Source organism: Trachinotus anak, unplaced genomic scaffold (genome assembly GCF_046630095.1).
Source record: "Trachinotus anak isolate AG129_WGS33_773 ecotype Australia unplaced genomic scaffold, CSIRO_AGI_Tana_v1 ptg000009l, whole genome shotgun sequence".
Lineage (NCBI taxonomy): Eukaryota > Metazoa > Chordata > Actinopteri > Carangiformes > Carangidae > Trachinotus > Trachinotus anak.
This window is the reverse complement of record NW_027273860.1, coordinates 7,383,801-7,410,903: the sequence shown is the minus strand read 5'-3', so window position 1 is coordinate 7,410,903 and position 27,103 is coordinate 7,383,801. Positions and strand designations below refer to the sequence as shown.

General features: G+C 41.1%; 1 protein-coding gene across 7 annotated transcripts; it reads right to left on the bottom strand.

Annotated features, from left to right (window-relative positions):
- Window positions 1-1,253: 1,253 nt before the first annotated feature.
- Window positions 1,254-26,582, bottom strand: myom1b (myomesin 1b). 7 transcript variants are annotated; one of them, XM_071484920.1, is made up of 37 exons: window positions 26,420-26,582; window positions 25,723-25,940; window positions 23,565-23,699; window positions 23,289-23,463; window positions 21,892-22,049; window positions 21,609-21,701; window positions 20,222-20,310; window positions 19,950-19,991; window positions 18,241-18,402; window positions 17,934-18,095; window positions 16,183-16,324; window positions 15,358-15,557; window positions 15,088-15,141; window positions 14,834-14,958; window positions 14,513-14,696; window positions 14,255-14,429; window positions 14,039-14,160; window positions 10,039-10,235; window positions 9,815-9,941; window positions 8,828-9,012; window positions 8,625-8,739; window positions 8,377-8,533; window positions 8,178-8,284; window positions 8,049-8,093; window positions 7,801-7,937; window positions 7,543-7,687; window positions 7,015-7,074; window positions 6,575-6,642; window positions 6,364-6,477; window positions 5,340-5,427; window positions 5,211-5,249; window positions 4,993-5,098; window positions 4,442-4,605; window positions 4,224-4,260; window positions 3,989-4,011; window positions 3,477-3,532; window positions 1,254-3,296 (listed from the first exon to the last, which is right to left on the bottom strand). In XM_071484920.1, exons 2-37 carry the CDS (start codon window positions 25,872-25,874, stop codon window positions 3,036-3,038), a joined length of 4,401 nt encoding a protein of 1,466 aa, XP_071341021.1. In that variant the 5' UTR covers window positions 25,875-25,940; window positions 26,420-26,582; the 3' UTR covers window positions 1,254-3,035. The 7 variants fall into 7 exon arrangements, with proteins under 7 accessions (XP_071341021.1, XP_071341022.1, XP_071341027.1 ...); XM_071484921.1 differs by lacking the exon at window positions 25,723-25,940 and adding an exon at window positions 5,697-5,756 and having other exon boundaries at window positions 26,420-26,553; XM_071484926.1 differs by lacking the exon at window positions 26,420-26,582 and adding an exon at window positions 11,210-11,626 and having other exon boundaries at window positions 25,723-25,919.
- Between the last annotated feature and the right edge of the window lie 521 nt (window positions 26,583-27,103).

Here is a 27,103-nt window from a genome sequence, read left to right as displayed (position 1 = left end):
TGTTATTAGAGCTTTTATAACCCATTTATATTAAATATGCGTGTTTATTATATATTTTCCATATGATTTCTATTTGAAGGGTACCACCGCATATCTGATTTACCCAGATAAAAGATCTTAAACTGTGAAACCCTCTGAGACTAATCTGTGATTTTGGCTTAAATAAATAAACATAACTTATTACAATTGGTGTCTTCAGCAGTTCTTAACCCAGTGTTTGCCAGCTGAAGAGTGATTAAAGCTGAGGGAAGGACACACTGTGTAATGCACACTCCACATCCTGCATACAGTACATACACTACATCATCATTTCAGTATCATTTTAGCCCAGTTACTCCTCCAAAAGACTTCCTGGTATGGAGGTAAACACTGGAATATGATTTAAAAATAATTTGTAGATGCTCCCTCAATATAACATTACTTAATCTCACTTGCATTTGTCAGATAGTGCTGCTGTGTAAACCCACATCCTCTTCATGCTAGATATAATCATATAATCATATTGATATATTCTGTCGACTTAGAGGAGTTCTCCTGTGATTTAGTGCTGCACTTCTGTAGAGCTGGGGTGTCACAGAAGCCAAGACCTTCCCTCCCTGGTAAATGCGGTCTACAGGCGGTGACTAGTGAAATGACCTTGACATGACCTCGGTGTGCCCCTTTAACTCTTTGTGAGCTTCAGAGCTGCTATGAAAACACTCTTGGTATACATCATCTATAATTTCCAGTCAGTGAACCTAAATAGAGACCTGGGCCTGCTAATCCATGTTCAGGAGTAGATGAATGAGCAGATTTTAAATTCTGTCTAAGGTGGGATTGTCATGCATAATCAAATATTTAAAGTAAATCTTAGTAAATCTAAAAGTTTCTATATTTCTACTAATTGTACCATTGGATGTTGGTCACTTTAGACAACAAGGGGAAACAGCATTAGTTTTCTCTAAATTATATTCATGTGAGCTTGATTTTGACGCCCTGTTAGTTCAACGTGAATGTCACATTATTTTTTCTCCCAAAGCATCATCAATCAAGTGCACTGTGATAGTCCTAAACCAAATATGTGGATCAGGGTTGGATTACAGTACAGGGGGGTAGTCTCCATGCTGGTGGTTGATCTTCGGGGAGTCCAAGTCTACAGAGATCGTGACTGGGAGTAAAAAGCAACTGAAACGAGAGAGTGAATAGTGAAAAGGTAAAGGGTGGAGGGTTCAAACCAAAGTGAGACAACTCAAAGAGGAGGAGGAGGAGGAAGGTGGGGAAGTACATGCTCATTTTTATTAGTCTCATCAAGAAACAGGGGAATAGGAAGTGAAGTAACAATCACTACTGTTTGGTATTAACAGTGATTTCAGTCTTAATTACAGTGGTATCAATATCATCATCCTCATGAATAAAGGAAACATCACGACCACTGATGATGGGCTGTGAAGGGGATGTCATAACGGTGGTGAATAACATCAATAGTAATGAGTAGACAGTGGGCTGACATACAGTATTCACTACAGACAGGGACACAGTGAAAGTGATCTCCTGATCACAACATTCAAAGTGACTGTGAATAAAATGGAACAAAAACTAAAACAGGACTGAATGTGACACCTAATGAAATGGCACATTTCATTAAAGGACCATGTTTTAGGCCATTTGCAACAAATTTTGTAAACTTCTGCTGTTTTATTTTCCAAAGCACTACATGGGTTTCATGTTTTTTTTTTATTGCCTATCACAGTTTGCCTCAGTAGACTATGGCTACCAACTGACAGCCTTTACAAAACCAAAAATGCAAAAAGAAAACTGTGAAGAGAGGATTGAACTGACTCCTCTAATGTTACAGTTGTTAGCATGTAAATCTAACTATCTTACTATCTCCATAACCCAACAATAGGCTAAAAGCTGAAGAGCACAGAGTATTATGCCGTAGTTTTTGAGGTCTAGGTTATGTTTTAAAAAGCCCTGTTCATGAACCAGCATATCACATACGACATCTGTCGTATTTACCCACTGAACAAAAGTCCTGGATGCATTCACAGTTTTGGGGAACGTTAACAACTCTCTCCTGCTCTGTGTTGGATTTTGGAAAGAGTTAGCATTACGTTTGCCAAATATATTGGCTTAGTCCTCATCCGAAAAGCCTTTTCTCTTGTAATGTTAAACATAAAATTTGAAAATACAAAGAGAATTGGCATTCTGTAGCTAAATCAGCAAGCTAGATACTGTGGGTAAAATCTAAAAATGAAAAGCCTACTTTTGTCTTCCTCTGTTTGTCACAACAGAAAAATTGTTTTGAAAATTATAAATATTTTGATAGTACTATTTTGAACGCCTGGTCATTTGGGGGACTGCAAAATCTAAAAACTCTTGATGTTCTAGATTACCACAATTAGTTGAATGCACCACCCTGATGACTTAGCACATGCAACAATGATTAAGAAGATTAATCATTGTTCATTATGACCAATGGTTGTTTGAGCAAGATGTTTGATGTTAAAATTAACAGCTCAAGTTTTTGTGTGCTTTCAAAAGTGGTTGCAGTGGAGTCCATTTAATTTGTGGCAAATGGGATAAAACATGTAACAAAAACATCCAGATGGCTTTTTAATAGACATTCCACACTAACTTTTCTTTAACTTAGTGTTGCATCCTATCAACACAGCATGTCTTAAACTATTATCTTTGAGTTCCTATTGCCAACTAATGTTTCATTTATTCTGCTAAAGCAAACAGAATCAAATGAATACCAACATTGCCTCCCTGCATGCCACAGCTTTACACAAACAAAAGCTAAAATTGCACCAGTAATATTTTGAGTGGGCAGAATGTCACAAACACCTTTTTATGTTCAGTCAGATTTGTTAATATTGGACCAAATCTCTGGATTTCTAACTGAACTACTGGACATTTCGGTTTTAGATTTAGCACCACTAGAGTTAATTTTATACTCTACACAAACATCTAACACATCCTCAAGCCGTTTTCCTTCAACTGTTGCCAGTGTTTTTCTTTTATACATATTTACGACAAGATTTGGACCGCTTTTATTTTTTCTTGCCGCCCACCTCTTCAGGGATGAAGACACTTACGGTGAAGTCCCCGCTCTCTGTGCCGTACTTGTTCTTCACCAGGATGCTGTATTTGCCAGAGTCTGAGGTGTTGATGGCGGTGATGGTGAAGCTGGCGAACTTGCCTGACTCAAACTTCAGGATGCAGTGGTCGTCGGACGTGATCTCCCTGTCGTTCTTCAGCCAGGTGACCTCTGGCACGGGGTCGCCCGAAATGTTGCAGGTGAGATTGAGGGCCTGAGAGACAGATATGACAACACACATCAATTAAATTATACATTACAATAATTATAATTACGTGTAGGCCTGTAGTGTGACAGCTGTCTAACGTGCAGTCTTTCTTCAGCACAATTCACAGGACACATGTCCATCTGTTTCCCTATAACTATTATTGTGCTGACTGATGAAACAGTTTACCTTGCCCTCCTGGATGGTGACCACATCAGGCAGGCCTCCTGCTACTCGAGCACGATCTAAAGGAAAGAAACAATGTGTACTTTAATAAAGACCATGAATAAACATTATTCCAATGGCACAAAAGTGCTTTCCATAAAATCAAGATAAATAAATAAATAAAGAGACCAGATGTAAACACGTCAGAAAAGACAAAAGCAACAACACAAAGTAAATGGACTAAAAGCAAGTCATGAAAACTGCAAAATCTTTATGTCAAAGCTTCGGCCTTGAAATGGAAAATTCAATTTTGTACATGAGATTAAATCTCCTGTACATAGTCTCCTGTATTGATGTATTATTACTTAAAATTTAAATTAATCAAGATTTATTCTAAAATTGAGTGATATCCAAGATTAGTTGGAAACAATAATAGTTAGATGAAATGTGTTTTTTGTTTTAGTTACAATAAAATTGAAACACTGTATTCTTAACATTATAATTGATGATTAAAAAAGTGGCTCATTATCACTTACTTCTCTCTGCAATAGCAGCAGCTCTGAGGAGGTAAAAGAAGAAGGAACAAAAAATTAGGTCAAAGGTGGTGAGAATAAGAAGTGAAAGTAAAACTTCATCTGCATGCAGACAGTTCTGCAAACTGTGGGTTTAAATGTACAAACAGCACATCTGTTTGGAGCAGTGTGATGCAATACTAACACCATGTGGAGCACTACATAAAGATAATAATATGATAATATGACATGAACTTACTTGAGTCTCTGGAATTCTGCAAAAGCATCATCAAATGCTGCAAAACAACAACAAGTTGTAAGAATCTAAATTCTTTTTATTGGCTAAGTGAGTAATTCATTGTCATTAACAGTAACAAATACAGATTTTAAAAATGATCCAATATAAAACTATAATAAAACCCATGTATTAACTGACTGTGGCTTAGCAAGAGGTTAGACATATACTGATAGTCTCACCTTGACCAGACAGCTCAACAGTTCTCTTCAGGCCTCCCTTTCCATCATGGAACTCAATGGCGTATTTGCCCATGTCTTTCTCTGTGGGCTCTGTGATCTGCAGCCACAGCTGCTCTCCCACCACACCACTCTTTATACGGTCCGAGAAGGCGATGGCTGAATCCCTGTCGGAGAGACAACACACGCAGGTATGTGACATGGAGACACAGAAACATGTCAGACTACACAGACACATGGCCTGATCCTGCTGCAAAGTTTATTTATGTATTAGATTTTAGCACCACATCAATTAAATCTCGAGTTATTAGAAATAATTGCATGATCTAAAAAATTTAATACACTCACATGTAATAATAAAATGTAATTAAGTAATGAATATGATTTAAAATGTCCTGTTTGTCAGGTTTAGGTCATATAACTTTGAGAGGGAACATTATATTACAAAAAAATCATCTTAATTCTTGTTGTTAGGGCAATTAACTAATAGCCAATCACTTACAGCACAAATGTACATATGACTGCTTGTATATAAATGTGCTTGGAGAACTCACTTGTACTGCCATGTCACTTGGAGTAAATCATTATAGTAGCTGACAAAGGTGTAGATTCGGATGCCCTCATCTGTGCTTGTGATCTTCAGTTGAGTGGAGGAATTGGCTGCAAGTAAAGAAAACAACAAAACTTCAATCAAATATTCATTTCTGGTAAAAGACTAAATCTGAAATGAATCTGCTGCAACAATATCTAGGGTCAAAATGTTTCTCCTCACCGATGTAACTGAAAACTTCGTTCATCAAGTCCTTGAAACCTTGAAGAGGGCAAGATTAGATTTTTGTTAAGTGGTGTATTTTCTGCCTTTAGTCACTGACTCTGTTAGTGTGCAACTACTGGAGGTTACCTTGGTCTGTCAGATTCAGCGTGGAAGTGTCCTTTCCTCTGTCATCCTTCAGCACGACCTCATACACGCCAGCATCCTTCTTGGAAATCTGACAGAGAAAGCAGTGAGGTCAAAATCAGTTGTGAACGACACTCAACAGTAATCAACAAGATTTTCTGAAGGAATATGATATGTATTCATCGGAAAAGGCAAGCTTTTCTCTTCTGCTATGGGTGCTGCAGAAAACACATATATGACGCAAAAGCAAAAAAGCCAACAGACAAACAAACAAACAAACATCAATTTTAAAAAAAGCATTCTCAGGCAAAACCAGTAGCGGCCGTTGGCCCATGATGACAACAGAAAATTGATCCCAACTTTTAGTCTTCTCCAGAGTGGGTCTCCGGCAAAGTCTGCTGTGTCTGCCGGGGAGTCGCGCTGAAATGGGACACATGTGACATCATGTTTATTTGTTATATTGACCTGGGAGGATGGCATGCCACTGTGCGCCACTCGGACAGACATTTAGAGACGATACAGCGGGATGGGAGTGAGTTATGAGAGACAGAAAGAAGACAGGGTTCAAATCAAATCTGAGAGAGAAGAGCTGAGTTACACAGAGAGGATGACAGATGAGAGAGTTGGAGAAAGAGAGTGACAACGGCGTCCTGAAATTTAGTGTGAATTAATTTAATGGTATTATTAGGTCTTGATATGATATGTTAAATTTATTGTAAGGCAAGTTAATGCTGAAATAAAATGGATGAATGAATGGTTCAACAGCGTTTTGTTGATCCTTTTTGAACTTACTTCCTCTTAGTCAAAGACCATATTTCGAGGATCAATATTCAGGTGAGAGAAGCCCATAAATTTGAGGGATCCATATATTTTGGGAGTATAGACACAACCAGAGCTGTGCAAGGATTCCACCGTTCACAGTCATATATGCAAATGATTTCAGTCACCACTATACAGTACAGAAATATACATATATATGTACACATCAATGCACACTTCACACAGGTGTCTTTTCTCATATTCTTACCTGAGCTATTTCCAGTTTCAGCACTCCCTCGGTGAAGCCCAGATGCTCGTCTGCTTTGATCTCACGTCCATCTTTGTACCACAGCGCGGAGGTCTCCTTCTTTATGTTGCCTACCTGAAAGGCAGCACGACAGAGGAATGTGAAAAACCAACACACTCGAATGATTTATCTAAAAATGTATGGCAAGAAAATCTTTAAAGTTCTGTCTCACCTTGCATTTCAGCATGACACAGCACTCTGGTGTCACCTCATAGCTCAGGTACTCGATAAAGTGAGGACCTGTAGTTATTAGAATAGAAATCAGCATTTACAGTATAATGCAAATGTAGATCAAGAATGATTCCAGTAGAGCTGAAATGTTTAGATGATTAAACAATTAATTGATCAAAAGAGAAGTCTTTTGATAATCGGTTTATTCTTTGAGTAATTTTTGTTAGATTAAATGCCAAAGGTGCTGAATCCAGTTTTTTCAGCATGAGAATTAGTAGTAGTAGGTTGGACAAGGTAGGTTGTTGTTGTTGTTGTTTTCTCACATGTTATAGACAAAACAACTAATCATTCAATAAAAAAAAAAAATAAGCAGATGAAATGATAATAATAAATAATAATTGTAGTTGCAGCTGTAATGTGCAGTAACCGAGTGTCCCATACCTTGCTTTCTGAACCACTCTTTCCTCTGGAACTCTGATTCCTTCTGCAGCTCCTTGAACACTGCACATAAAAAAAGATTTCATGGTTCAATATGAAACTTAATCTTTTCTAAAATAACCACGATATCTAACCACGTGTTACGTGTGTGGTTGCTGTTCATGTGATAAAATCAACTAGTTTGGGATGCTCTTTTACTGCGTGCTTTCTTAGATGTTTTACTGCCCTCTAGTGTCCAGAACGTAGAGTTGCTGAGCTTTGCATAACCGCATTTCACACAAAACAAGTCCTATAGGTTTTGGAAGGCTGATAAAATAGTAATTATTATTAATAATTATGCAACTATAATTATTAACAGCGGATATCTTTCAGCACTTTAATAATTTAATAAAGTATCCTCTAATTTCCTGTAGATTTTAGCCTTTGAAGTGTATTTTAAGTATCGTGAGTCGCTAAACTCTGACTCAAGTCCAGCTTGATACAATTTTGGACCAGAAACTTCTCAGGGTGTTTTTATGTGGTTGAACGTACCATCTCCTATCAGCACCAAGCTGGACTGGTTGGTTGCTTTCCCATCCTGCATCTGGAAAGTGAAGGTGCCCTCATCTGCCGGGGTCAGAGACTCCATGATCATCTCAATCACACCGGTGTTCTTGTCAAAGTTCATCTTATATTTCTGCAGACCAAGGGTTAAACAGATTCAGTCTCATCTACCTCAAAAGCACAAAAACACAATTCCTATATATATTGTGCATGTAAATGGCTTCAGTTCCTTTGTTGCTTACTGACCTCCCCCTGGGAGAGAACATTATCATTAAACACGTATTCGACTTTGCCATTAGCTGATATCTTCTCTGCCTGCAGCCAGAAGCGAACTCTGCCTTTCTCCAGCAGCTCCACGGCCAACTCTGACTTCAGGGGGATAACTAGTTTGAAGAGTGAGAGTGTGGGTGAGATCCAGCTCTAGCGAAACCATGACATAGTCCATGACACACTTAAAAAGCAGCAGCGACAGGATGTGGGATTGATTCACTCACTGGGGAATTTGTGGTCGTGGCTGATCTCCAGCAGCCTCTTCAACTCTGACAAAGATAGGAGGAGGAGATTTATAAACGGAGGTAAAAATATATATATTACTACATTAACTTATAGAAATATGTATCTACCTTCCTCAGAGAGATTGTAGCTGGATGAAGCACCGTCAGTGTGGGTGACAAGACAGGAGTAAATGCCAATGTCCTCCTCCCCAGGAGCGTTGAAAACAGCTTTGGACCTGCAAGAAAGCTCAGTATTATAGTCAGTAAAAAAAAACAAATGAACAACCAATCAAAGCGTCCGAGCTTCACAAATGTTGACATCTCTCACTTGCTTCCCTTGGTCTCTACAGTCAAGCGGGACGTGTCTGTCATTTCCTCGTAATTCTTGGACCACACAAATTTGGAGTCAGGGGTCAGGTCAGAGCATTCAAAGTTCAGGGAGATCACACCGTCATCGTCGACATCCACAACTATCTCCTTGGTGCCTGAGGCACAGAGAAGGGATGAAGTCAAACTGCGGTAATTTTCAGGATCGTTATCACTGTCATTTCATCAGACTGCCTTTTTTTCTCCCACCTGGTTTGGTCAGAGCTGGGACTGGCTCTGTCACATCTGAAGTTTTTCCAACACCAGCTTTATTCTGAGCACGAACACGGAACACATACGTCTCTCCTTCCTTCAGATTCTTAATCTGTAAGATGAAAGAAAATAATTAGATGACACAGCAGCTGCTGACAGGGGTGGAAATGAAGGAGAAAAGGACTCCAGCTGATGGCGACCTTCATGTACGTCTTCTCCACAGCCTTGGTGTTGACTCCTCTCCACGACTCCTCTGGTGCGTCCGCTTCCTTGATGTCGATGTAGAACCCATTGACTGGATCACGGCCCTGGTACACTGGTGGTTTCCATAGCAACGTGAGAGAGTCATTTCGCACCTCTCTTATCTGCAGGTCATGAGGAGGTCCTGTGGTCCAGACACACATCGGAAATACACATTTAAGCTCAAAAACCTGCAGATCAACACATTTGATTGTGTTTCACTAATGTTCAAGGCATCCATAAATACCTCATAGATGTTGGGCAAATATGTAACCAGAAAATGTTCCCTGTGTCAAAAAAGAAAAATGTCCTGCAACTAGAGTTTCACCAATACCTTGGACTTTAGCCTCCTGTCATGGAATGATGTGAAATCCTCTCAAACCCAAAGAAATTTATATTCATTTTTATGTGAAATTATGGTATGTTAAAATGTGCCTTAAATCAGCTTTCATTTAAATTAACAAACGCACTTCAAATCTATCCAGCAGTCAATAACACTTTGCAAACAGGAAGAAAAGTGTGTCCAGAACTTGAGCTTGACACTGGTCTTCATAGCCAAAACTTGAGATTTACTTGTGACTTGTGAACAATGACTTTGTCCCACCCCTGATTGTGAGTATCACCATTATATTAAAGTACTTTGTATGCTTTCTATTAGAGTATTTCAATTTTAAATTCATGTAACAGTGTCATTTGGATCGTGATAGTGCGATCATCCTTAAAGAGAATCTCTAGTGGTTTTGTAATGTACTTCAGTAAAGTTGGTGAATTAGCTTTAGTGCCCACTATGGGTCAAAATCCAGAAACACTCAATCGGACATTTCCCATAATGCTTTTCAATAGCATCTCTGTTACCCCCCTCCCCTGCCGACATCTTCAAAACTCTATGAGAAAAACTCTGCCTCAGAAATCATTCTCTCAGGAGGTGAAACAGGTGGTCAGCAGACCTGGTACGGCGATGGTCCACTCCTCACACAGGAAGGTTTCACTGGGCAGTGACGGGATGCCAACACCTGCCATGTTGGCTGCTCGCACCTGGAACTGGTACTTCCTGTTCTCCTTCAGGTCAGACACCTGAAGAAGAAGACACATGGAGATAAACTCTTGCTCATGAAAATGTCTTGTTCAGCTTTAAACACCATATCAACTCCAGTGTTTCATGTCTACTCACTCTGTAAGCCCTCTCAGTGATAGACTTGATGTTGGCCTCGTGCCACTTCCCCGGCACGCCATCGATGACCTCGCGGTAATCCACAAAGTAGCCGGTGATGTCAGCACCGCCGATGAAAGTTGGCTGTTTCCAGCCCAGCACCATGGAGTCACGCACACACTCCAGGACAGTGATGCCATAGGGTGGAGCAGGGGAGGCTGAGAGGACAGAAAACTCAAATTAACACCACAGTGCCTCAGTAGGGGAAGTGGTTGATGTAATGGGAAACTGAAGCACTACAGTGAAGTGATACTTTTAAATCCTAAACTGCTTTTTACACCTCTGCCCAGCTGCTAACTTTCATTTAAATGATTTTAAATGTCAAAATATCAAACTATTCCTTTGTACTCTTAATTAGAAAGTTAAAAAAACATTTGTGGTAACAAAATACTAACAAAGGACACAGTGATTTAAGAGACTCAGTTGAAGGAGTACCTGTATATAAAAGGCCTCTCAAGCAGAATCATGTAACATGATGACAATAAATTGACCTGTCATACACAAATAGTCACGTGAACTTGACACCCTCCTCTATTTACGGGCGAGGAGATGGTCAAAGTGTCCGACAGGTCACCGTCTAACGTACACAGTCTGCTACCAAAAAGGTCTCAGGTCACAAGTGTCCTGCTCTTGAGTTTTCTGGATGACCCACTTCTCAAGTACAGGGTGGGATTAGCTGGCTGCTGCCGTTGACACACTGTTGTGTGTGTGGTTGTGCGTTAAAGTGCTCTGGGTACTCTCTGGAGTGGTGGCAGCTCCCAGGGTGCCAGGAAACTGACACCAGGCCACCAAGTGAGGAGGTCGTGGGGAAGGTGGTGGCCAGCGAAACTACTGACAAGCGTGAGTGTGTTGGGTTAAAGTTTGTGGTTGTTTTACAATGACTTACCTTTAAGAAGAGAATACCAGTAGAGCACTCCACCTCCTGTTCATTGATTATTTTAGGTCAAATGCTTGTGAATATGAAAATCTTGCAGAGCTGATATAACATGGGGATTTTTTCTCTGTTTACTTGGAAAGTCAGGGTGGGGGAAATGATTTGAGAGGGTTTCCATCTGTGACCGGTGCTCACCTGTCGACTCTCTCCTTGGCCTCGCTGTCTCCCGATTAGCAGAGGCACCTACAGAGAACTTACGTGCCCGCCCGGCCTCCGGCCCATTGGCTGACTCTACAGCCTGCTCCTGAACCTCAGCAGTGACTGGGTCTAAGTGTGCAGCTGTGACTATGTCAGTGGGTGAGTTAGAAACTGAGCCTGACACAGACTCTGAGACCAGGTCTTTTGCCAGGTCAGGGGCCCAGGACACACTGCCTCTCTTGCCCCCCTTGTTTTTACTCTCCACTGGGACGGGCTCTGTGAGGCCTGAGCTTGCAGCCCCGGCCCCCTCCCTGGCTTCAGTGTCAGCCTGAGCTTTCTTATTGCACTTTTGCATAGTGTCAGGGAGGGACTGGACAGTGTCATGCGTGCCCGTCCAGCGTGGCCTGTGCGCGGTTAGTCGGCCCACGTTACCCCCCGGCCCCATCTCCGGCAACACACCATGAGGGATGCCGCCCCCTACAGGAGTTAGCAGAGAAAAGCAGAAGAGGCTTCTTTTAAAACAGGCAAAAGATCCATTCACAAGTCACAGCTCTTACTCCAATCACACAACATTGAGAGAGCAAAAAGAAGAGACAGGCAAAAACACAAAAAAGCAATATTCATTACATCAGCCTATCAAATTCAGTAAAATGTCTTCATCCGACCGGGAGTGAGAAATGAAGACAAGATGACCAACAAGTGACATCCATGAGCTGGTGGGCCTCATTTGGGATTATGAGAACATGCAGGCGTGTGAGGTAGAACAGCCAGTGAGTGTGGGTGTGCAGGCTTTGCGCCAACCCTTTATGAAAAAACACTTTGCTTTAGCAACGATGCCAATGGATTTCATCACCTTGCAGAAGTGTTAAGACTGCACACCATGATCTAAGTCATATGATGCAGTGTAATTGGTTTTAGCTGTAATTTGTTTGTAATATTAAAAAGCTGTAACTTTTCTTGAATGAAGGGTTCTAAGTGAATAAAGTTTATTAGTAGTAGTAGTAGTCGTGGTAGTAACAGCTTGTTTGTGTTTCCTGAGAACATTACCAATACATCTGCCTGTGTGACTGTGCGGCGAAATACATCAGCATTCTACTAAATGTGTTTCACAAGGGAAAACAGAGCATGCTGCTCAGCACAAAGCTGGCAAGAGAATGAGTGACATCCAGAGGCTGGGAGCTGTGTTAGCTGTAATGCAGAGAGAATTCAGGGAACACGTGCAGGAGATCAGAGAGAGCATCTCTGACGGTCATTACAACAGCAGCTTTGCTCTGGTTTGCATAGCATGTGTAAGGGCAGGGCCCCAATTCAGTATTATCCTATTTACTGACATTTCATGGAATCATGTCTTGATGATATGAAGATATTGAGTTATTGTTTTACAGAACTCTTGTTGTCCAAATAATTTTTAAACCAATTTTAACAAAATAAGTTACTTGAGTTCATGTTTTACATCTATAGAGTTCAAATAGGAAAAGAAGTCTCAACCTAACTGCACTGAAATAAACTGAAATTGTATTAGATTTTGTCGGTCATCAGATATAATCATTGCATGCAAATTCACTGACTACATCGCTCCCATCAGTCTCAATCATACTACTAGACATTAGAATACAGCTTATTTTTTGTCAAAGGGAAACTGCCCAGATGGTACAAAAATACCCCCCTCCTTCTGTGCAATTTTAAAAATTATTTATAGTCTAGTTATTAAATTTCAGGTAACTATCCAACAGAGCAATAGCAATGCCAGGTTAGTCGCTGAGAGACAGGTTATGACAGAAAGTCAGTGCAGTTTGAGGGTACCGGTGGGGTGGGAGAGGTGTGTGTGTTGGTACCTTTAGCACCACGAGGGGGTTGCCGACACGTTTTGTGCCCAGGATAGGTGAGGGATAATGGTGGGGGTGGTGGTGGTGGTGTGTGACACCGGGCTAGTTTGTAACAACCGCTGAATTGGATCTCACAGACCCAAATTAGAGGTAGTCTACAAGTCCTGACCCTGACCCTGCCTCAGGCTGTGCAGGGAGGAGGAGGAGGAGGAGGCGGTGGGGTGGTGGTGGTGGTGGTGGGGTAGGTGGGGGTAGATGTGGCTGAACAGGGTGGTGGGGCATACATCAGTGCAGAATAACGTGACAGGGTGACAGTGTGGGACCATGGTGGAGAAAGTGTGGGAGTGCAGACGCTGATGGTAAAAACAGCTGAAGACATGTCTCAAGAGAACAACAGCAGCCTACAACATATTGATTGTTAAAATGCATAAAAAATATTTATTCTTGCATGATTTTTCTAACACTTTTCCAAAAATTAAGCCATGATTTAAAATTAAATCATACCCTTAGAACCAATACTTTCACTGCTCATCGGTCTGTGATGTTTAGTGCATTTCAGGAGTCATTTTGTGCTTCACTCACTGCTACTTCAGGCTTCAGATTCTGGTTTTCTTCATTTTCCAGAAAACATTTTGGCAATGAGGATAACTATTAGTAATATTACACTAAAATTAATTGCATTCTGTATAATCAAATTAAAAGTTAATGTAAAAGGGTCCAGAAAAAAACCTTTGTTTGTGTGATTTATAGAGACTGATATTAAAAACTGATCTCTACTGTTAGAATCACAGATAGCTTATTTCCTGTAAATATCATAGAAATATCCTAAAATTATGTTGTCTGTGTTAATCCATGGACACTAACAGCAAAATGGACTCCGAAATGCAAGCTACAACACCAGCAGCTGTTTTAAAAAATATATCATTTAAGGGATTTAAAGTGAATTTTTCCTTTAAGACACAAATCTGAATCAACAAACAACATGATAAACTGTGATTCTCAGTGTCCTCTGACTCCTACATTATCTTCGTGATTCAGAGTATGAACTCTCCGTCTCACTCACCAATAGCAGCCTTCACCTCCACAGGCTCAGACTCCTGGGAGAACTGGCTGAGCCCTGCAGCGTTCACTGCCCTCACCCTGAACACGTACTGCTCTCCTGTCACCAGACCGTGGCAGATGAACCTGTAAATATGTTTGATTTGTGAGCTGTGATGGTGGCAATGCTTTTCTATAAGATTAAGCTATCCTGTAAAATAAATATGAGGTGTAATTTTACCTGGTAGCTTTTACGGGCTTGTTGTTGCATGGCTCCCACACATTGCTGCCCACAATGCTCCCCTCGATGTAGTATCCAATCAGCTCTTTGGCCTCACGGGAGGCTTCCCAAGACACAACAACTGACGTGTCTGTGTTTCTAGTGGGGACAACTTTGCCTGGGGCAGATGGGATATCTGTGGACAGGAATAATGTTCACTTCAGGGTGGCGGTCGCTGCTTTTAGTGACGCATGTGTGTATGTTTGTGTGTTTTCTCACCAAGCTTGTCGCCAACTGTGGTGGCCTCAGTCGGGTCAGAAGGTTCACCGACACCGGCAGAGTTGCAGCACCGGACACGGAAGCTGTAGGATTTCCCTTCAGCGAGATCAAACAGTGCAAAGCGAGGAGACTTGACTGGGATCTCTGTGTTCACCCTCTGCCAGCTGTCTGTGCCTGCGACGCACTGACAAACAAGGATACAGGGGTCAGACTGTCATCCATCGCAGATTCACTGGTTTGTTACAATTTTTGTTGCAGATCTGAACAACAAAATGGTTTTTTTTTGTGTTGATTTTTCTTTTAAAGGTAAGTATAATTTACCTTTTCCACATAGTACATGACACCCTCCAGGCCTTTCTCTCCAGGTGGCTTCCAGCTCAGCACCACATAGTTCTTGGTTGCCTCTGTCACCTGTAGTTCAAGGGGTCTGCCAGGAACAATGCCCTCTGATGGTCAAAAAGTAAAGGATAATGTAGCACAGAAGCTGGGCAGCAGAGAAACTGACAAACCCAACCTTCATGTCTCAGGGTTTCGTGGAGAATATGAGTTATACAGTATAGAGTGAGATTTCCTACCTGCAGGCTCCTCCTCTGTGACAATGATTTGGCCGGTCCAGGGGGCAGAAGTACCTGACAGCAAATACATCATCGTCATGCATAATTATTTAATTCAGTTGTGATTATTTTTAATGTTTTAATATTTATATATTTTGTTCCTCCTTCCTAAATTAAAATCAGTGTTTAAAGAGCTGTTATGCTTATACCCTTTCTGTTAACCCTATTTTACTGTTTTTATTCTACTATATTACTTATATGAGGTAATAAAGCTCTTTAAGTATGTTGTACCTCTCATGCGGGCGCGGTCAGCTGGGTCCATGGCGGCCACTGGCTCAGACACTCTGGATGGGCGACTCATGCCACTCTTGTTGACAGCACGGACACGAAAGGTATAAGAACGGCCCTCCACCAAGCCGGTCACAGGGAAACGGGCAAACTTGACAGGAGTGTCATTGCACTGGATCCAGTGGGTGGTTCCAACCTCACACCTGTACATATATTACACGTTTAAATCACAACATCTTTCATTAACATGTTTCAAATGATTTGCATTCTTGGACCAGAGCATGTAAAAGAAGATCTACCCAAAATTAAAGGGAGGTGGTGATTTTAATATTGCTTTTTCAGGAACAACCAAGCAAATATAAAAGATTTTACAATCTTGGTACAGAAATTGAAAACTTAAAGAACTCAAATATCAGACTGTTTCTTTAACACTGTCTGTGTTACTATATTCTAAGGGATTTAATAAAAATATAGTATATTTCAGGACATATAAAGCTGGACAGTGGGTCCGGGGGGTCAGGCTTGAGGCATGGCTGAGGGCGTGACATCACAAAGTTACAGAAGTCCTGACAGTTCGTTTTAAGAAACAGTGTCTGATTTCAGGCTGTATGCATTTCTCTGTGGACTGAACACTTTGATACTTCCACAGTATTAAATAGCAACAAGACCTGCTTTATAATCTAAAAAGACATGGAAATTTCACTTTATACAACATGTGACCTTTAATTCTTTGAAGGATTTTATCCAATGACCATTGCTGGGAGACAAATGGACATTTTTTGCAGTGTTTGAATTAAAATTTACACAGGCAGTCACACACTGACTGACCTGTCCACAAAGTAGCCCAGGATGGAGTTGCCACCATCAACAGCTGGCTGCTTCCAAGTGACAATGATGTAGTCCTTGTTGGCATCCAGACAACGAACATCCAGAGGGGCACCTGGAGCTCCTTCAACCTCGGCATCAGCATCTAACACACAGTAATAACACACAGTACATGCATGTCTTTATGTGCCATTGTTTTTAATACTTATTTAATATTTACCCAAACTACAAAACTTTGATTCTTGCTATTAAAGCGTGTTTGTCCTGTGTTGAACTGTGTAGCTGCAGGGCGTGATGCCAGGAATGTCTCTGGTCCTCAAGTCAAACACGAGCTGACAGCAATCAGTGGCAGGAGGACAGAATTAGCAGTAGCCCTCCCCGAAGTGAAAGGGGATAAGAAAGGACACTCTTAAAGAAACATGTGGGTAAAACCAGGGCACCTAGATAACGCTTCACTACAGACAAGAGTTGCATCATGAATGAAGAGCTTCTATTAACAGGGTATGTGTGTGTTTGTAGCCTGTATTTTACAACCATAAAAGCAAAATCTTTCTTATACTGTACTTGTACAATTATCCTCAAAATTGCATTGAGATTTTTTAAATGTAATGTCTCAAAAAAGTCGCATCATCTCCACATTTGCAGTTTAGCAACATAGATCTTTAATTACAGCAAACTGAATGAAAAGAGAAGATGAGATAAAACAAGAAGGAATAATTACAACCGGAGTGTGTTTTGGCTCACAGAGGGAACCATAGAAAGCAGTAAGGAAACTGGCAGCCTATTGTTTCTCCTTGAGGCAGATATTTACAGTATCTATGCGCTCACAGCCAGACCCATTCCACAGCTGAGCTCTCTGAGAATAGCCTGACAGCAGCCAGGCTTATATAGCGTTTTGTTATGGAGATGCTACCTGGCGTCTCCTTTACTGTGCGACCCTGAGCTGTAGCAGGGGAACAACAGGGGCTATTTTCTAGCTTGTTCATACTCAACATGGTTCCTCTGTAGAAGTGAAAGATTCAAAGGTCAGATGTCTCTGAAGGCAGCAAAGATAAGCTCCACTGACCAGCTTTTCCACAGTATTCAAACAGATGCCAGGGAGCTGCCCCTCTGTGGGGTCTCTACTAGAGATATCCTATTTAAAACCACTCTTTGACATTCAAACGCTTTGACTATTACGTGTGGTTTTGCCATCACATGCCAGAGGACATGTTGTTGTGACTTTGACCTTGATCTGATGACATACTCGATAAAAACAAAGCTGAGGGTATCATGTGATGACTAGGGTTGCAGTTGAAATGTCAGTGGTGAGATACCTTAGATACGTAACATTTTAAAGAATTAAGGGCTTGAGCACCTTTCCTAAATGTGCACGAGGTAAGATCTCAGAACAGGCTTTGTTGATGTTTTGATATTTAAATAATGGCAATAATGGAATATCAGAGCCAGAGCTTACAGTCCTCCAAAGGAGTTTCAGGCTTGGGAGGAAATAGGCAATCAGTTGTATTGGGGCATATTCGTCCTAAATACCTAAAGCGCCTACATGTAGTCGGTAAAACATAAGAAATTAAATCAAATTTAATTGTGGTAAGATTGTTCTGGGTGAGTGTATGTATATATGTGTGCAGGTGGGTAGAACCTATACAGTAGGAGGTGAGATATTTTATGTACAAAAGCCGACATCTTTACATCGTAATGCATCATCTAGGTCTAGGAACCGAGAGCCATTTAAGTTTTAGGGAAGGGGCCCCCACCTCTGACAAAGACGTAGGCAGAGTAGGTTTCATATCCAGACTTGGTGGTGACACGCAGGGTGTAGAGACCCTCATCCTCTTTGTTGAGGTGTGTGAGTGTCAGCGTGGCTCGGTCACCGCTCCAGTGCATGTGGGTCCACTTAGATGGAGACAGCAGAACATCTGGAAAACACACCAATGAATGTTAGTAAGGTAGCAATCCACCAAGGACAGAAATACGTTGAAAAAAAAGTCTAATTTTATCCAGATATTCTGCACCAATTTCATAGTTTTTAGAGTCCAGATTTGACCCTCTGAGGTTAGTTACCATCTCTGTACCACTGGATCTCTGGCTGGTAGCGGTGCAGGGCAGGGTAGATGATGACCGTGCACCCCAGACTCATGGTCTCCCCCTCTCTTCCAAACGATACACCGAACTTCTCAACAATGTGAGTTTGGAAGGTGATGCCATACTCAGACACTGGGCCATCTACAGACAAAGCAAAAAAACTGCAGAGTTAAAGTCTGGACTTGTATTATTATGTGACAGTGAGTCTTGCAAGTGAAAAGACCACTGTTCAAATCAAGTGGAGGGAGCAAAACATTGCACTATAAGAGACAGGAAATCATCACATCAAAAAACATGTCCAACAGAAAAACATACAACTTTTTAACCACAGAAGAAGGTGGAGGAGAAAACATATATGAGATGTGTAAGGATCAAGGGCACAAACACAAAGACAGACCAAAAGAGTGACTAAAGAAATGGGTGAAATATGATAACTCGTGGTCATGCATTGAACAGTGAAGCACAACAAACACAAGTAAAACCCGGATGAAATGAAAAGAAATTGTTGTTGAATTAGTTCAAAGTACAATAAAGATCTTTATTGTGATGTCAACCATCTACACATTTATTTACAATGTGTCCAGGATGAAATTATGATTTCTAAAATTAAAGATATACTTTGAAACAACTGCTTGCACAAGACCGTGCACAGTCCTTCTACCTAAACTACATGGGAACATAAGGTCACAAGGTTGCATTCTTGCGACATTGTTGATGCACACAGCCTGCTGTTTTTCTACCGGAAATGCAGATGAACTACTTTAGATCTCACAGTTCCAGCAGGACACTGTGAACTTTACTGTGAAATTTGGACACAGAAAAGAGTGGCCATGCATGGACAGATGGTCAGTGGAAACATCAAGTTCACCAAAATGTTTTCAAACCAGATTCCTGTGAACCTGTTACCTTCAGAACTGGCCCCTGCATTGTCGCCGCAGCATTAAAGAAACAAAAAAGTTGTTAGTGCAGTAGCGCCCACAGTCCTTCCAGCCCCCAAATCCCCCCCACCCACTCACCACTGAGGTAGGTCATGTATCAACAACCTGACAAGGGTAATGTTAGAGATAAATATACCTTTCCTAGATATAGAAACATGAGACATGGTCTTAGAATTACGAATAAATGCAAAAGTGGGCACTTGTAATGACAAACCCAGAGAGCATTATCACACAGTTCTTTAACTTTGGAGAGATTTTTATCTTCTTTTAGCTCATTGCTTAGGTTTTACTACCAGCAGCTTTGGTGTAGCTGTTTTCAGCTGAAAAAGCTCTGACTGCCTGTATGATACATGCAAACAAGAGACAAACAAAGTTAAGCAATTAGCTGGAGAGGAAAAGTTGAGCTAAAGCCCCAAATATCTTTTTCAAGAGTTGGTGGAGACCAAACCAGAGCTTTGTGTGTGTATTATGATCTTAAATTCATCAGATGACAAGAAAAATTACCCTAAATGATTGTTCATGTTGCTTAATGTCTGCTGGGTATGTAAATAGGCAATAATTTACTTAAATGTTACCAGTAGCAAGTTTAAAAAGGCAATAATATGTCAGAGCCATGTGTCTTTCAACTCAACTCAATATTCTACCCCCTATTGGCCATGAATTAATAACTGTAGCTTTAAATATAAAATGCAGTATATGATAATATAAAAAAAAAATACAACAGAGAGCACATAGTGGGTTAACACTTACGTCTGGGTGCTGGCAGGGACTCATCAATTTCACCTTTGAACCCTGTGGGGAATAGCAGCAGTTGCTATAAATACATACAACACATACGTAATGTTATATAACACAAGTGATGAACAGCGTGTACAGTATTATACTGACAAAATATCAAAATCAAATGAGATGTCACAGTTGGAGAGTATAATCATTTTTTTTCTTTCTAATTTGAGATAGTTTTGTGATTGTTTTTTTTCATGCGCCGGGGTGTGATGGTGTTGGGACTTGGTGAAACCTACTCTTAACAACGACGGAGGCAAACGCAGACAGCTCTCCCTTGGAGTTCATGGCAGAGACGCGATACTGTGCTGTGTCATCAAAATCACATCTGAAAGAGGAGAGTATCGGATGATCAATGTCCATGATATGCACATTCTCTTAAGGATTCATGTGTACAGTGCCCTTCCCCCACCTCAACCTCAGCCCTCTCAACCATGTAAATAATACCAACTATGTGAGCCCTGACTGTAAGCGTTCCATAACTCCTGGCCAGGAATACTTCAGCAATAAATAGACACCACTGGTGATGTCATGTGCACCAGGTGGTGTGGCTTTCTGTACATCAAAGCGTCTGTTGTGTGCTGTTCACAATGGGAATCAAAAATCAGACTCCACAAGACGTATTCTCCGAAAATCGAAGAATAATTTCAGGTAATGGTATTATACCTCCTTGTGACTTTTATCTGCTTGTTGAAATGGTCAGATGTGATCTTAGCTATCTTTAGACATGCACTTTGTTATCTGTGGCAGCCTGGGAATAGTGTGGCTCTTCTCCAGGTCACAGTCCAACAGTGTCGGTCTGTTTAGGCAAGTTAGGAAGGGATAAAGGCAGATATCAACATTCCCATGCCACACATAAAAAGCGAAGCTTTTGTTCTTCCCATTGAGAACAGTCTTGACTGAAAGCTGACGCCACTGCTAAAGTAATTTACAGTACGAGCAGGCTAAATAAAATCTTTGACCACACTCTGTGTGTTTGTAATTTGGAGAATTTAGACATAATATCATGAAAAGGAAATGTTTCAAATTGTAATGCTGTGTCCCTGTGTTCACTCTTCTTCAAAAAATCATTTTTCATTATTGTTTATGTCAAAAAATGTCCTGTTTCCCCCTTAAAACAAAACAATAGTTGTGATCATCAAATGAAATTGGGGGAGAATAGCCCTGGCCATCATATAAAGCTACACTTGACTGTTAGCTAGGGGAATGCTAAGCTAAGTGGGTAGTAAGGTTATAAAATGGCAGGCAGCAGCAGGCCCAAACGTAGTAAGTTCAAATTTTCACTCGTGAACACTATGGGTGGGTTTCACTGACACTACACCCATTTTTTCTACAGTCTTTGGTCTGTTTAAAAGGTAAAAGTCTGACTGTCTGGGTTAAACTCACATGACAGCCTGAGAACATTCACTTTTTAGGCTAAAGCTTATGAAAAAAGGAATAAGGGCAGAGGGGCTGTAGCTAATAACAAGCCAAGCTAACTTGGCTTTCCACAATGTTTCCGCTGATTCTCCGAATGCTGTCAAGGTGGTGAAATGTGATGGATGTTAAACTGTGACACAAGATGTCAGTGGCTCTTTCAAGAATCATTTATTTTAAGTACTGTGGATAGGAAAAATCTACACCTACCTGTTAATCTCCAGTGAGTGCACGCTGTATCTGCTCTCAAGTTTATACTTGCCAGGGTTGGCAAGGGGGTCAAGTGCCACATTGTTTTTGTACCTTGTAGTGGGAGGCGGAAAACACAAAAGAGGAAAGAACAAGGGAAGCGGAAAGAGCTTGAGAAGGAGTCAAAAGATGAAAAATAAAGCCATGGAAAATAGATGGAGCTCAAGGAAATAGGCAGGCTGTTGAGAGAACCGAAAGGACAGACTTGAGGTTATGGTGTGAGTGATGTGTGTTGGTGACCTACCAGATGACCCGCGGGTCGGGCCAGCCACTGACAGTGCAATGCAGCCGCACACACTGCTTCTCCCACACTGTGTGGGAGCGAGGTTTAATCACAAACTCCGGGGCGTGCATCAGGCTGTCTTCGTTCATGCGCTTGAAGTGTTCCTCGTGTTCATGGATCTAAAGATAGCAGAGTAAATCACTCACAACAAGTGTATCTTTGCCAACAATGAATTGTTACACCAAACCAAAAAAAAAAAAAATTTTTAAATAAAGAATAAAAAAAAGACTCCTATGATTTCACCAGGAATTCACAATGCATGCTTGAAGCAAAACACGCCTTTGATACAGACAAATTGAGCAAGAACCCACTATATCATTATTTTTTTACACATACAAGGTGTATGCACTTGTTAATATCATGACACGTGTTATGAGTATGACTGCGTGCTGTTCATTACGTCCTATGAATAGCTAGGGGTGTTGTGGCCCCGTGTAGTTGCGCATGTAGTAACTCAGCACTTAATATGACAACACCCATGAGATGCTGCCTCCCTGTGTCTCAAGAAACGCGATCTCCTGTGGCATTTGTCACCCAGTAGTAAGGCTATCTGGTGGAGTGACAGATAAATACAGTGAGGGGGTCACTGTGGCTTTTATGATGCTCAGTGAATGGCCGGGTACTTCATATAATCACCCAGGGATATAAATAACTCCCTTGTGTAAGGAATAGTAATAACAACCACTCAACCACAGGCACTTGGCATTCCCAAGAAGTACTACAATTAATTAAGCTCAGTTATACAACCATGCAGATAACATAAATGGGTTATGTAGCATAATATGATTGATGGAGTTTTTTTTCCACAGTGACAACACAACTATGAAAAAACATTTTGTGATGTTTTAAAAGAGGAGGGTCTACTGGGAGGAAGTCACAGGTAGCAAAAACTGTGATTCAAGAATCAGAATTGTCTATCGTGACAGCCCAATAACAAAAAGCTGTCTGTGATGTCATTAAATAGAGTGGGTTACTGTGATAGGAGAAGCCAATGGTACTGTGATGTCATGAGTTGCAAAAAAGCAATAGCAGAGTTGTCTACTATGACGTCACAAGTAACAAAAGACAGATGATGTTAAAGAGAATCAATTGTTATGTCAGAAGTAGCACTGTTGTCATGTGTGAACGGTGTACTGTGGTATCACATGTAACAGGGGTCAGTTAGTGATGTCATTAATACGGACGTTTACGGCGAGGTCATGACCGCGAATAGTCAATCTGTAATGTGATAGAGTAAGATGGTTTGCCAACACACATCAGTTCAAACAGTGATGTCACAGATGTGTTATTGATATAAGAAATACTGTACGTAGTTGCCTTCCTGTATGACCTTGACACAGCTTATCTCCTTCACTGACCCTTTTGCTCAGAGAGATGCGTTCAGCTGATTCGCGCATGGCCTCCTTCCTCGATATCTGCTCTGATCTCTCCATCTCCACGCCACTGGTGAACAAATCCCTGCGGGCCATGTATGCAGCAGTGTCCCTCACCCTTGCTTCCTCTGTATCCGAAAGTCCTGTAGCAAACTCTTGACTGGGAGTCAGCAGAGTGGAGCCACATTAAACACATAACATTAAAACTGAAATAACTCTAAGAAAACAGCATCCAGTTCTACATTGTGAGGAGGTTATTACCTGCCCCTGAAGATAGGCACTACATAGCCGATGATTTGGTTCTCTTTATCCACAGCCAAGTAAGTTGGCTTGGCTCTCTTGGGTACAGGGCTCAGTCTGCTCTCTTCCAGCCCAGAATGTGAAGAGATTTGAAGTCTGAGACATACAGAATACAGTCAGCCTAGCGCACAGCCAGACAGTGCAACTTATCACATATCATTAACATGTGGGGATAAAGCTGAGGTCATGGGTAGATGAGAGGCAGATTAAGGTTCAGTGGGAAAGTAGTGTAGATGGTTTAATTGTGATTATAGCATTTTTACCCCTTTAGAATAATTCAGTTTTCAAAATCAACTATTCACTCCCACTGGGGGCAACTGAAAACAACCGTTACTGAATCACTAAAACATCCAAACAACACTTTTGCTGCAGTCCAATTCAGTGGTACACACTGGGGATTTCAGATCCACCAACCTCAGAGTACAACTGAAACTGATACTGATATTACAGTCCGGAGGACTCGCCTTACACTTTATAAATTTGCAAAACCATTTGTAACAATTCAAAGCCATGTTACATCAGTCCCTCTACTGTCCCACGATAAATGAAGAAAAGTCTAGAAAGATGTGGGCTCAGAAGGTGTCCCAATAAACCCAGTCTACAGTATTTTTCACACCTAATGTCAGTTCTCCAGGTGGTCCACTGTAGAATTTAGGTCAGACTCCAATCACTTGTTGGGGGTGACAGCTCAGGGTGAGATAACATGAACATGATAAGGAGGCAGGGGCAAGAAGGGTGACAGGGCAGCTGCCCTAATTTTTCCCTTATCAATCTGGGTCAGTATCTCTTTGTTCTGACCATTTGTTTCCATTTGACTTTCTAGGATCACGGCTGGCACAATACAATGTTTACTGAAACCCAATAAATACCATCCCATATGGCAAACACAATATTCCTTTCTACATATATGCAGTTGTATCTTTGCAGTATCCACAATAACATGCACACCCTGACTGCTAATCATCATCACATCGTAATCCTCCTTTCCTCACCACAGCACAGATTTGGTGGCTAATGTGTTGCCCAGCAGTGAAAGATCGGATAGTGTTAGTAAAACCTAAGCCCTCTGACCTGTTCGCACTCTCCAGGCCAGGGTATTTAAAGACTTGCCAGGCACTGTAAAAGATAGCACCATGGCAAACAGGACGTTGTGTTATTTCTGGGTTAAAAAACCTCAATGTACTCCATCCATTCCAAGGTAACTGACTGACCGACTGTACAGATCACCTTTCTAGTGATGTCACAGCATCAGCACAGACTTTGGAGAATCAGCTGCTTCACGCAACCAACTTTTTTTGATTTCCATCGATGTATTACACACTGACTCATTTTTCAAAGTCGTTACGGCATTTTAAGCAGGTAAACACTTGACAGCTAACCGGTGCGTTCAACAGGGACCAGACAAATCTTGGCAACAAAACCAACCGCCAACAACAAGCGTCCAAGAATCCTCAAAGACATAATAATCACCATGAATATGATCAAGTTTAAAAGAAAATAAATCTGTAATACAGGGGTTCAGGTCTCAAGTGTACAAGGATAAGAAGCTCTCTTATTTTCTCTCCAACATGGTATGCACAGGTCGAGTCTATTTCAGTCTATGGCATATACCATAACTCTGCCATTACATAACAGTGGATTTCCTTACAACTTATCTAACAACTTATCAACAGTTACAGTATGTTACCCATTACAATTTAGTTGTGGTTGTATTAAAGGAAGTTTGTCAGCATGCATAAAAGAACACAGGGCATTTCTGTGCCTACATGCAAAGAGCATCATGCAGGATTCAAAACTGTTTTCAACCAGGACTGTAATCATCAGGTGTGACTGAGGGCTGGTCAAAGTGAAAGTGATCTCAAAAGAGAGGAGGCAGAGGTGGTTACTTATTGTCAATATAGCAGCAGAGTAGGAAAGATGATCCCAAAACTGTGACTGTGATGGAGGTGAACTTGATCAGTTGGGTTGGGTGATTTTGTTAAGGGGGGAGGAGGTGGGTGGGAAGGGGTTTTGGGGGGAAGGGGGGAGGCAAATAGGGCTTTCCTGTGACAAAGACGTGGATCGATGATGTAGGCAGGGCATGACCCTCCATCCTCCTCCTCTTCCTCCACCTCCTTACCCTCTGCTCCTGCTGGTGGCGGAGGTGCTGCTGCCAGCAAGATATCTGCTGCTGGACTGGTACTGGCTCATTTTAGACTCCGTCTGCTTGCTACGGTAGCCACGGTCGTAGTGGCGATGGTGCTTCTGGTAGAACGGTATAGATCCAGACATGCTGCAGGCCGCTCCTGGTACAAGCCCTGAGTTTCCGAGTTTCTTGCTGCCTATTTGTTTGTCTGTCTGGTTAGTCAATGTTGAAGAGCAGGTGGATTTATTGTTATTATAATAAACTGTAGGCTCATCATGACTTTCACCAAATTTTAGATGTTACAGACTTTTCTAAATTTCTTTTTCTGGTATTAGCTTCATTAACAAGCTAGCCATGCTTTCACTTACTTCAACATGTTCTTTATAGATGAACATGGGGGGCTATTCTAGCTCTCAAGATGGAAAAAAAATCATATTCCCATGATATCAATATAACTATATTAAAATTTTCCAACCAAAACTGCATGATATTCCCTTGATCAACAAAAAAGAAAACAAGGAAGTTTTTTACCCATCATGAAACCTGTAAATACAAACCTGCAACATCAGCTAGCAAGACATTATATGAGATTCAGGCAATCAGGCACAGTCTCAGCATGCTTAGAAAGACATATGCAACAATTACAACCTGGCTTATCACATCTTAACACTGCACAACGGTTGGCACTCACCCCGCGCAAAACCCCTCAAACTCAAAGCTTTAAGGAAAAGATGGTCCAACTCCACACTTCAAGCTTGATATCCCAGCAGACCTACAGGTAGGTGCACACAGGGCTGCGGTCTACACAACAAAAATAATATTGGCCCTTGCCAGAGTGTCCAAGCAGCAGTCACAGCCTTTTATGGTGAGGGTGGAGATAAATATAGCTGAAAGCAGAGCTGGGGGGGGGCAAGTCAACTCCCGTAGTGAAACGCGTTTATGGGTGCACGTCTCTGCCATTGGGCGTTAATGCCTGATATACAGGTAAACACAGGATTACTTTTCACTATTTATATTATTATTAATGTTATTCTTTAAATATATTTATATATATTGTTATATTAAATTATACTGTATTTATGAATGAGTGTGTATTTACTTGCATATTTCTTTCCATTCAGAATTTAGTTTATTTATTTATTTATCTATACTTGACACTTGCTTACTTGTTTAATCTACTGAAGGCATACAGAAAAGCCTACATAGCCTACTTGAAATCATAATGCAAAAGCACATCATTATCCATCCGTATCCCACAGATCAGTGATTCCTAGATTCCTGAAATGCTGGTTTTGGTTTTTATTTAATTCACACTTAATTCAGTATCTCATTTCTTTTAAGGGCCATCAGGACCTTACTGGCTTACCACAGTAGT